At 39.6% G+C, this 11,854-nt stretch overlaps 1 protein-coding gene across 1 annotated transcript; it reads right to left on the minus strand.

Moving 5' to 3' along the window:
* Positions 1-1,721: 1,721 nt before the first annotated feature.
* Positions 1,722-11,166, minus strand: LOC124256327. Its single transcript, XM_046690310.1, has 5 exons — positions 10,878-11,166; positions 10,367-10,520; positions 5,722-5,963; positions 5,209-5,263; positions 1,722-4,789 (listed from the first exon to the last, which is right to left on the minus strand). The coding sequence occupies exons 1-4, from the start codon at positions 11,052-11,054 to the stop codon at positions 5,234-5,236; spliced, it is 603 nt and encodes a 200-aa protein (XP_046546266.1). The 5' UTR covers positions 11,055-11,166; the 3' UTR covers positions 1,722-4,789; positions 5,209-5,233.
* Positions 11,167-11,854: the final 688 nt, after the last annotated feature.

Below are 11,854 nucleotides of genomic sequence, written 5' to 3' on the forward strand. Positions count from 1 at the left end.
TGCTCACATCATGTAACTACCTGCTTGCCGTCTCAAAAGCTGGCCCTTGAAGTTTTCCTCCTCTACATGATTGTTTCTCCCGGTAGAAATTAATTAAGTCTTACATTTTAATGTGGTATCAGAGAATTAATTCAGAAATATCTTTCTGACACAGATAAAACCATTAGTACTTTTTTACTAAGTTGTAAATCCATTGGGATAAAAGAGTGAAGTGGTTGAACGGCGATTCACACCGTATTTCAGTCCTATCTCAAAGTGTCACGTTATGGCGGACAGAATGCTGGGGTGATTATGTGAGTCGTATTAGTTTAAAACATGTTCAAATTTGATCCCAAATATAAGGATTTGTCACTGCCCCTCAAGCACTGACATAACATTATGTTTTGGTAAGAGTTTAATTGTGTCATGTTTGTGTCATATCAAAATGAAAGGGAGTTTAGCTTTACGCCGCACTCAGTCAATATTCCAGATATAAATAATCGAGTCTGGATCAGGCAATCCAGTGATCAACAACATGAGTATCGATCTACGCAATTGGGATACGGTGACATGTGTCAACCAAGTCAGCGAGCCTGACCTCCCGATCCCGTTAGTCGGCTCTTACGACAAGCATGGGTTACTGAAGATCAATTATAACCTGGATCTTCACGGGTCAGTATGAAACTGTATTTTCGCCATGAAGTCAAAGCTGTTTGGGAATTGTCGATATTTTGTGAATGTCTCTATATATGCTACTAAACACAGCTGAACTTTGCGTCTTCGTATCTAACTCGAAGTCAAACATTTCCGGGTCTGGTCCAGGGTGTTCTCCAGCATAGCTAACCTGTGAAGATCCGGGTTATAACGGGTTCCCAACCCAAACTTCTTGTAAGATTTGGTTGACACGTGTCATCGTATCGCAATGTGCGTGGATCAATGCTCATGCTGTTGATCACTGGGTTGTCTGGTCCAGATTGGATTATTTAGTGTGAGGTGGAGTTTCAAAACATGAGGTGATCAGTCACTGTTTCAACGTTCAGTCGTTTGAGTTCAAAAGCATTGCCTTTCGTATTCAAAGATATTCTTTGTGGAGTTTATAGAATCCCTTTAACCTCTTCGATCATGTTTATCCGTGTAATACCCGTGAAGATCCGGGTTAGAAATTGATCTTCAGTAACCCATGCTTGTCGTAAGAGGCGACTAACGGGATCGGGTGGTCAGGCTCACTGACTTGGTTGACACATGTCATCGGTTCCCAATTGCGCAGATCGATGCTCATGCTGTTGGTCACTGTATTGTCTGGTCCAGACTCGATTATTTACAGACAGCCGCCATATAGCTGGAATATTGCTGAGTGCGACGTAAAACTAAACTCACCCACTCACTCTGATGTCAGTGATGTCGTGAACATATGTTCGGAATAAGAATGTTGATTTGATTTGTAAAACGTTCTCCGATTGAAGTGAGTGAGTTTGGTTTTACGCCGTTTTTAGCAATATTCCAGCAATATCACGGCGGTGGACACCAGAAATGGGCTTCGCACATTGTACCAATGTGAGGAATAGAACCCGGGTCTTCGGTGCGACGAACGAACGCTTTAACCACTAGGCTACCCCACCGCCCCTTTGTGGGGTCCCGACAACAATGTGGAATGGAACCCTGTTGAACAAAACGGCTGTCGTAACACATTAATTTCAGCAAGGACAAAACCATAACTTTGCATCAAATACCTTTACTGAGTATACTTTTTCAAAATGTTTTTATTGTTCGCAAGAGTACATCGTTACACAGCAATTCACATTTTCAGAGTTTGACTCACAGAATACAAAAATACATACCATTAGTGATAGATAGATAGCCAATTTTTCATAATTATGAAGGCTATTATCTTTAATTGCAATGAATTCTTCAACATTGAAATGGCTGTCAAAATAACCAAATACCTTTAAAGGTCTGGAGCATGTTGTTTAATCCCGCAAATGGATATAATTTTGGCAGATATGATAATATGATTCATTAATCCATCAATGTATAATGTTTCAAACCAAACAAGGTATTTTGTTATTTTAATTGTGTTCTGTATATGATTGTTCATCCAAACATCAAGTTTATTCCAGAATGTTGTCTTTCTCTACATTCCCAATACACATGACAAGTACTCTCATTCAGCTCATTACAAAAACAAATATATTTTTTATACTTATTGTTGACATTCTTTGCTTGACTAGGTGTATAATAAACAACGGAATACACAAATGAAGCAACCCACACAAACATTACACACTGGTTACACATAACACGATCACAGCGAAGAACGAATCATTGTTTAATATTACAATTCAAGGAATTCTTTATGATCTTAAAATCAAACATCGACAATACTTCCCGGGTATTTTACACCACGTGCTCTTCCATAACGGCAAATTCGCAATGCCGTCCCCATTTGAGAAAGAAGCATAATGCTTGCATGACCTGGGAAGTACTGACCTTGACAGTTAAAACGGTTCTTTATTGCAACAAGGGAATCCATTAAAACAGCATAATATAGTTATTTATCATTCGAAGTTATGTACAGTTTCGCAAATTCTTGGGTTCGTTGTGTGCTAAATATCACTTTGCAGTATATCAGAAGCATTCCTTCAAACGTGAGTACTAGATGTTTACATTTGTTGTGGATATATTCATTTACATGTACATTTGGTGCTTATTTGCATTGTATTGTTATTAACATATTGTTTATTCATATAGGTCCTGCATATAGGTCAGTTGCATACATTACTGTTTAAAAGAATAGTTTATGTATGTATGTATGTATGTATGTATGTATGCATGCATTTATGCATGTATGTATGTATGCATGCATATATATATGCATGCCCTATTTGAATCCATGAGATTAGATGCTTTAATAAGCTTCCTTTTCTGATTTTAGCCAGCTAACCATCCCGGCATAATCTGTGTATTATATCGCCACTGTGTAAGATGCTCAACTCAATTGCGGAAAATCATCATTCCCGGAGTGACGTCATCTCTTATGACATGTCTACCACAGAATGTCTATCGCTCTTGTGTGTAATCTGATTGGACCGCTATTGATAACGTCTTGTAGCTGGGTTTCAAAGCGAAGGGCCGAGGGTATATTCTGTTATTTAATAGAGAGATACACTTGATTATCGATCACATCCAGATGTTTGTCATCTTAATGTGGATGATCATACATTCAGAGAGGCAAATTATATCTGTACAACAAACTATGAGTAAGTTACATAAAGCATATATATTGACAAGAGATGGCTGTAGTTGGCTTTGATGAAGGAGAATATATATAAAATGATATCAAGAAGCAGGGAACATTTTGGAGGAGCTCTTTCCTTTATATTTTTTTTTGGGAAAATTATTGTTTCTATACATAGGAGATATGTCTATATACATATTATATTCATATTAAACTGACTTATAAGATGTGTGATCTTGTCTATACTCTCATAATTCTCGTTTCGTTAGTTGAAGCGTTTATGCTATTTTTCTAATGATCAAGTTCCCATTCGTGGAGTTACAAATTGTTAAACACGAGTTATCTCCCTTACATTGGGAAAACATCCATACATTCAGTATTGTAGGTTCTAGTTTTTGTTTACGTTTACCATGACTTAAACTGTAAGACGACAGACAAGACAAACCAGCGATCAGTTTCATGGTCGGTGTTCAATTACATACAATCAACAATATCAGCGAGAACGACCTCCCGATCCAATTAATTAGCCCCTATATATATGCATGCCCTATTTGAATCCATGAGATTGGATGCTTTAATAAGCTTCCTTTTCTAATTTTAGCCAGTTAACCATCCCGGCATAATCTGTGTATTATATCGCCACTGTGTAAGATGCTCAACTCAATTGCGGAAAATCATCATTCCCGGAGTGACGTCATCTCTTATGACATGTCTACCACAGAATGTCTATCGCTCTTGTGTGTAATCTGATTGGACCGCTATTGATAACGTCTTGTAGCTGGGTTTCAAAGCGAAGGGCCGAGGGTATATTCTGTTATTTAATAGAGAGATACACTTGATTATCGATCACATCCAGATGTTTGTCATCTTAATGTGGATGATCATACATTCAGAGAGGCAAATGATAGCTGTACAACAAACTATGAGTAAGTTACTTAAAGCATATATATTGACAAGAGATGGCTGTAGTTGGCTTTGATGAAGGAGAATATATATAAAATGATATCAAGAAGCAGGGAACATTTTGGAGGAGCTCTTTCCTGTTATAATATTTTTGGGAAAATTATTGTTTCTATACATAGGAGATATGTCTATATACATATTATATTCATATTAAACTGACTTATAAGATGTGTGATCTTGTCTATACTACTCATAATTCTCGTTTCGTTAGTTGAAGCGTTTATGCTATTTTTCTAATGATCAAGTTCCCATTCGTGGAGTTACAAATTGTTAAACACGAGTTATCTCCCTTACATTGGGAAAACATCCATACATTCAGTATTGTAGGTTCTAGTTTTTGTTTACGTTTACCATGACTTAAACTGTAAGACGACAGACAAGACAAACCAGCGATCAGTTTCATGGTCGGTGTTCAATTACATACAATCAACAATATCAGCAAGAACGACCTCCCGATCCAATAATTTAGCCCCTATGTTTGCTAGGGAATAATCGTTTGATGAACAATAGTTTTGCTGCATTCCTCTGCGCATTTCTCAAGTTGTGTTCGAAGGCGAGGTCATCCGGAATATATCTTTGTCTGAATTATCCTCACATTTGGTGTAATTTGGCCTGGAAACATGAACAATTCATCGAATTTAACAATGGCATTGTGACAGACACATTACAATATATATAACAACAAAAATAAAAACAATAACAGTTAAACAACAAAAACAAGAACACAAGAACACCAGACATATTATTCGAGTCAGAAGATATATTGATCTTATTTTATCGCATACTGATCACATGGAAGCATTCTATGGATTAATTCTCAGTGTGCAAGTTTTCAACGATGCTATTTTGTCGATGGGGTAGCCGACTCCCACTCGTCACGCTGAAAACCAGGGTTCGATTCCCCACATGGGTACAATGTGTGAAGCCATTTCTGGTGTCTACTGCCGTGATGTTGCTGGAATATTGCTAGAGACAGCGTGAAGTCAGACTCACTCACTCGTATTGTTGCTTTCACTGAGGTATGTTCTTACCGTTAGTGTATTGTTGACCATCTTGTTAGCGATAGTTCGGTCTCCTGAGGGCATACTGTAATGTATCAACAGGTAACGAAAGTCAGAGAGGAATAATACATTTCGTCAATTGAATACAATTTATTGTACTATAAAGACATACATTATGCTGGAATATTGCTGAATGCCTCGTTTAACAGCAAACAGAAAAAAACAAATCCCCCCCAAAACAACCCTAACAAAACAACAACTTAAGAACGACAATAACAAACCCCCACCCCCACTCACCCCCAAACACAAAACAAAACCCCAACAACAACAAAAAACCAAAACCAAAACGTTTTAATCGTAGTGTACTATTCAGAGTACCCTGGTTGTGCCTCACCGGTGGGGTAGCCTAGTGGTTACAGCGTTCGTTCGTCACGCCGAAGACCGTGGTTCGATTCCCCACATGGGTACACTGTGTGAAGCCCATCTATGGTGTCCCCCGCTGTGATAAAAGCGGCGTAAAACTAAACTCACTCGCTCACTCACCGGTTCGTCCGTGTCAATGTGTTCGTACACATTGCCGCCTTGGCTGTAGCTGTTACTCAGCAGACTGGACTGTGGTCTGGATGGCGGCTGATCACCGGGCATCCGGGTGTAGGGGTTCTCCCTGCTCTGGTCCCGAGGGTGGGGAATTATCTGGCGCTTGTCATCTTGGTCGTAATCAGGAGGCACATCCTCGGGGGAGGAATACTGGGAGGTCCCAAGGCCAGATGTCCGCACACCCCTGCCTGGGAATACAAATAAATGACGCTGGCTTAAATTTTCTGTTTGCGGTAATGAACAAGTCAAAACATTGACTACACAGCAGTTTCGTTTCCTGCTGACTGGGTTCCGTCCTATTGCGCATCTTAGTACAATAACCAGTCCAGAATTTTGAGACCAACTCATTCAAGTGGATCTATAGATATTAATCAGGATTATTTAATACGTCTAATCACTTGTATATTGCAACACCATGCTCCTTCTAACCCTTGCAAACACGTCGTGCTGCGTGCTTTCTCGTATAGCGTGCTATGACAAACATAAATCTGGAAATCGTGGAAATCTCTAAACGAGGCTCGGTCGCTAGAAAAGTTTGGCGGTCTGGTACGGACTTGATATTATATCAATCACATTGTACGTTACAAAAATACATTTAATGAGCAAAAGACACATAACAGGTGTAATCAGTGAGCCAGATGAATTGTGAATCATTGTACGACCTATTCAAACAGGGGCAGTCTGTGACGTCTTTGTTAACGACATGGTGCCTAAACCTCGACATAAAATATAGAAATACGATTTTATTAAACTTTAAAATAACATTAATTTGTAAACACCAATTTCGTATGAAGCAAGGAATTTGAATTCAGTGTAACCATAGTTGTTTGTGGTGTCTCTTTTCACTTTCACACGAGAAAATTCGGATCGGCTGAAAATTATGTCATTGTCTGAATTGGGTAATGGGACTAATGTTTCGGTTTGAGTTGTAGCATTGATTTGCCCTGCCTGACAATGCAAATAAATGATGATGGCTTTAATTTACTGTTTGCCGTAATGATATTTGTAGCCTTGATTTTCCCGCCTGACAATGCAAGTAAATGATGCATTGATTTGTCTTGTCTTAAAATACAATGGAGTATTGCCGAATTTATCATAGTTTCCTCTAAGGAGATTTCGAGCATTGATTTACTGAAAAAACAGCTTCACTGACACGAAAATCCAATATCTCCTCCTCTGAAGAAATATATACGAATTCAGCCTTTAACACATGCGTTATTTAATTACACTTGATGTAACAACCTTTTGGCTGTATTTTTGGCTGTTCGGGGCAGGCTGACCAGGGATCTGACTACCGCATCTGAACAGTTTACTGGCATGGATACGAGTATCACAGGCATAGTATGTTAGTTTCTGCTGTTTAGTCTAGTGTTGCCAGGGACTATGCGTTGTCCGTCTAGAGTTTTCACAGTTGTGCGCAAGGGTTATGTTTGGTTGCAAATGTTGTATTTTTGAAACTTCCACACTTAGGCACTATGTTGACCATTATCAGCTCCATCTAAAATGTTCCAAATATACAGTTCCCATATGTTGTTTCGTCACTTGTGAAAGGACCTTTTGTACTTTTGTACCAGTAGTTTATGGATAATTACCAAATTGTTAGGGAAGAGGAGGCACTCTAAGTATTCCCTTATCCCGGTCAGTGTAACATTGGTTTAATGCTTATTGAAATTTTATGCCTCATTCCTGCATTAACTCGGTGCGCCTAGTAGGCAGCAAGAGCAAGAGATTGAAAAATACGATGTGCCGTTGTGATGGATATCCAATGATCGAGGGAAAACAAAGCGCCTTTGAGCAGTTGTACTGGATATCGGCGCTATACAAATGTATGTATGTAGGTAGGTAGGTATGTAGGTATGTAGGTATGTATGTATGTATGTATGTAGGTAGGTAGGTAGGTAGGTAGGTATTAGCCAGATATCGGTAATGTCTTGTGAGCCTGCATTTTTTAAAACACGCGTGTATGATACTATTCAAGCTTAGTCAAGTTAGTGTGTCTTTGCTGGCATAATATCATGCAAGCATATAGGAAACTCAGAATTGTCTATTGTAGGTCACTGTCTTCAACAGGTTCGAGATCTACACTCTCTAATACACAACTGCAATCTGTCTTTTTCAGGAATGGCACGATTCTATTATGTACATATAATTTAACTTTACAGGTAACCTCAACACCTGAGATTGTTGAAGCAATGGGCACTCCAGAGAACCCCATGCTGGTCGTCCATGATGTGTAATGTACGTGATGTCAGTAACATTGCTCCAAGATGCCCTGTAGAGTTGTCAGAGGAAATCATTTTGTCAATAGTGTTGCCAGATGTTAGGTTGACAACACATATATAGGAATTTTGCGATTCTCTTTCATTTATTTGGATATCAAAATAAGACTTTCTGCAAAACCAAAAGTCAAACCTCAATGGTCTAAAGTTGAAAACAAATTTGCACAAAACAGTATATTGTTAGATCTATTTCAAATGTATCATCTCTGTGATATATAGTGCATCTTTTTCAGGTGACATTTTCAGGCCAGTACTACACTGTGATGTGTGACTTACCAGCTTCATTGGTGCACTTTATATGCTGTGTGCTGCTTTCTATGTGTTTAACATAGACTACTAGACTGCTGCCTCACTCGAGTTCATAGAGAGGTAATGATACGTGTATCTTAACAGACTGTTGAATTGTTGGCGGCAGATAGAACTTGTGAAGTATTGGTAGTCGGGTTAAAAAACCCTCAAAGGCAAGAGCAGCATGCGCAGTTCTGCATATTCACCTTAAATTGTTGTACAGAGCTATGTCCCCTAAAAGCCATGTTCTACTTATCATGGTTTGGAAGCCTAGATTCACTGATAATATCCTTGTCCTGTCTGCTTGTAGGTGTTAAACGTTTATGTAACCTGTCTCATTGACACACACACCCACCCCCAGTATCAAGCTGAAGGAATGATTGCAGATTTTCTGTTTTTCCTAACAATGTAATTTAGTTCACTTAGTCCTATTACCATGACCGAGATGTGAAAAGCTTTAACGACTTTTTAATACTGCAGAAACAATGATTCAATGTCATTTCTTCAATGTCCAGATGATTCGTCCACATTAATCCAGACAGGCGATTAAAAGGTTGCAAGGGAAAAAAGAAGACAGTCATGAGTGTGAAAGTTCTCAAGCTCATCAATGAACTTGCCGGTTTTGAATGGATCGAGGTCTGAGTGGCCAAAGTCTTTTGTTAACATATCCTGTAATAATGATAGATCTTGTCGGTTGACATTAAGGGTCTGGCTAGCTATTCTCGAAACGTTCGTAGCCCTACGAACTTCTTAAGCCCATTCTTAACACATTGGCTACGATCAAAGTTAAGAATTCTTAGGGCTACGAACGTTCCGAGAATAGCTAGCCAGGTCATACAAAGTAGGGGCTGCGGTGGTGGGGGTGGATGTCCGCGAAGTGGATAAAAAAGTGCAGTTGATACGAGGAGAGCCAATAAAATGGCTCAGGTTAAATTTTGTTTCGTTTTCCTTCAATTTGATCATAATTTGGGGACTGTCATGTCATGTTGGATGGGGGCTTAAGGGGGAGGAATTGGATCATAAAAACAGTTACGTGACTTGGGGGTGGGGTGGGGTGGGGGTGATACATTTTATATACAAAGGCAGACTTAATAGCTGGAGAAGAAATACATATAATTTCTTGTTCATTATTTTTTGGGGGCGGTGGGGTAGCCTAATGGTTAAACCGTTGGCTCGTCACGCCGAAGACCCGGGTTCGAATCCCCACATGGGCACAATGTGTGAAGCCCATTTCTGGTGTCCCCGCCGTGATGTTGCTGAAATATTGCTAAAAGCGGCGTAAAACCAAACTCAGTCAGTCAGTCAGACATGTTTTATTTTTTTATTACACTTTACCTAAGTCGGCCATGAACCGTTGCTTTCATCTTTCACCAAATGAAAGCATATGCATGGGTCATTCTCCAGTTATATTCTTTAATATTTTAGCGATGTCAACCACCATAAATGAACCACCCAAGATGAACTACTTTCAGCTGGTGAGTAATGCATTACCTACAGTGACTTGTCTGTCCTATGCTTGGACTCAGATGTATTTCTTGTTTGAATAAAATTGCTTAAAACGTCCTTTGAGTCTTCTTTTGTTGACAAAGATATGGATCAGGTTGCAGCATCTTATTACAGAGGTTGGATGGAATTAGGTTGAGGTTGGGTCGAGTTATATATATTTTGAATTCACCATACATATTCTGATAGTAAAGTTTAAAAGTAAGTAGAAATACAGGAAGATGCAGAGCTCATTTTACGGTAATTATTACAGTAGTGTACTGTTATATTTTACGGTAAATACTATTACAGATTGTTGTTACTTTTACGGTATACCGTGTTTTTTACGGTATAAAATTGGCAAGCCCAGCTGCCAGTAGTTTACCGTAAAAAAATACGGGAAAGGTTTACAGTGAACCTGTTAACATATCTATCTAACCATTTCATTTATCACAGATGCTCTATTGAAATCCAAATTGGGTAATGTTTGTGGAATTCTTTCTTTTCCATAATCATTAATTGGAGACAGAAGGATAACAAACCAAACATGGGGTCGGGTTCCATATTGGCATTGTCTCCTCGTCTGTCGTCACCATGGCTACGTCCCCAGTTGCCGCTGTAGTTGGGTGCCCGGAAGTCGTTCTCTCCTCTTCTACCACTTGACTCGTGTTCTGATCTTTCCTTATGCATCAGCCACTGGTATGAAGAAATAACCCTGTTTATACATCTAGACAATATTTAGACTCATTAATAAAGATGAAAAAAAGTCAATAATATAATACGGACAATTGATGAGCATTAATCACATGAATTAAGCATATCTTGTCCAACACAAGCTCGTGAAAAACACACGCGAAGTCAAGTCAACTATTTACTGGAAGAGATATGGGAACTGGTTACCCACATGGGTACAATGTAAAGCCCATTTCTGGTGTCCACCAACGTGATATTGCTGGAATATTGCTGAAAGCGACATGAAACCATACTCACTCACGCGAAGATTACACGACAATGCCTCAAATGTCCTCTCCGCCTCGTCCTGTACAAACCTACCTCCTCGTATCCTCGTCCCTCGTCCTTCCGACCGGTGTACCGATACTCGTCCTTGATGTCCGCACCGTAGTTGAACTGACCAGGCTGTCTGTGGCTGTAGATATCTCGCTCCATCCGCTCCGACAGAGCTACTTCGTCTTCGTTTGCCCTGTATTTGATATGGTGTATAATGAGCATTCGTAACTACTCGTGTCATCCGGCAAGCCGGATGGCGCCTCGTACCCTTCTCGTGGCCATGGTTACGACTAGGCCCTGTCTAAGCGCAAACGGACAGGGAGATGAAAATAGTCTAGTACTAGTACCTCTGCATTTCCAACCATGGCAGAATATCCTATAGCTACATCCCGTGGACAAAACAACTATACAGTCATTCCCTTTGTATGTATGTTTCTGTGTTGAACGTTTCTGATCCTTTAGCTCAAAGTTTATGTTTAAATTGTGCTTTGCTTAGTAAGCCTAGTTTCAAAATTCAACGGTGCCGCCATTTTATGCTTCGAAATGCGTTTTACTACGCGCTATTTGATTGGCTTGCCACGATTCTTGGCAATAATGGCGTACGATAGGGGTACGAGTCTTCTTGTAGGTCACGGAAAGAGGCGAGTAGTTACGAATGGTATAATGAGAAGTGACGTGTCACGCTTAAACGGACGTTTCATGGCATGTTTATATATTGATGGTACCTTTGTGCAGAAATTAATTTCCCGGTTGTCATGTTGGAGTTTCTGAAGACAAATAAGTAGTATAAACAGTGTTTCAGCGCCATTCAAAGCCAGTGTACGTTAACTCGGTTTCACTCTCTATGAAAAGGGGCGGTGGGGTAACCTAGTGGTTAAAGCGTTGGCTCGTCACGCCGATGACCCAGGTTGAATTCCCCACCTATTCGATTCTGGACCAGACTTACGGTATCCTCGGGGAAATGAATACCATTTCACCTCAAACAAACATTGAAGTTAGTCAGTGAGTCTAGTTTTACGCCG

Source organism: Haliotis rubra, unplaced genomic scaffold (genome assembly GCF_003918875.1).
Source record: "Haliotis rubra isolate DU_JTF1 unplaced genomic scaffold, ASM391887v1 Scf624, whole genome shotgun sequence".
NCBI classification, from domain to species: Eukaryota; Metazoa; Mollusca; class Gastropoda; order Lepetellida; family Haliotidae; genus Haliotis; species Haliotis rubra.

What these genes read in the sequence shown, in the direction of transcription:
- LOC124256327 (XM_046690310.1), bottom strand. Translation starts at nt 11,054, where the DNA reads ATGCTCATTATACACCATATCAAATACAGGGCAAACGAAGACGAAGTA. An exon ending in AGGGACGAGGATACGAGGAG is followed by an intron (nt 10,521 to 10,877) that starts GTAGGTTTGTAC and finishes TCTTCATACCAG; the next exon opens with TGGCTGATGCATAAGGAAAG. An exon ending in ACATTGACACGGACGAACCG is followed by an intron (nt 5,264 to 5,721) that starts GTGAGTGAGCGA and finishes GATACATTACAG; the next exon opens with TATGCCCTCAGGAGACCGAA.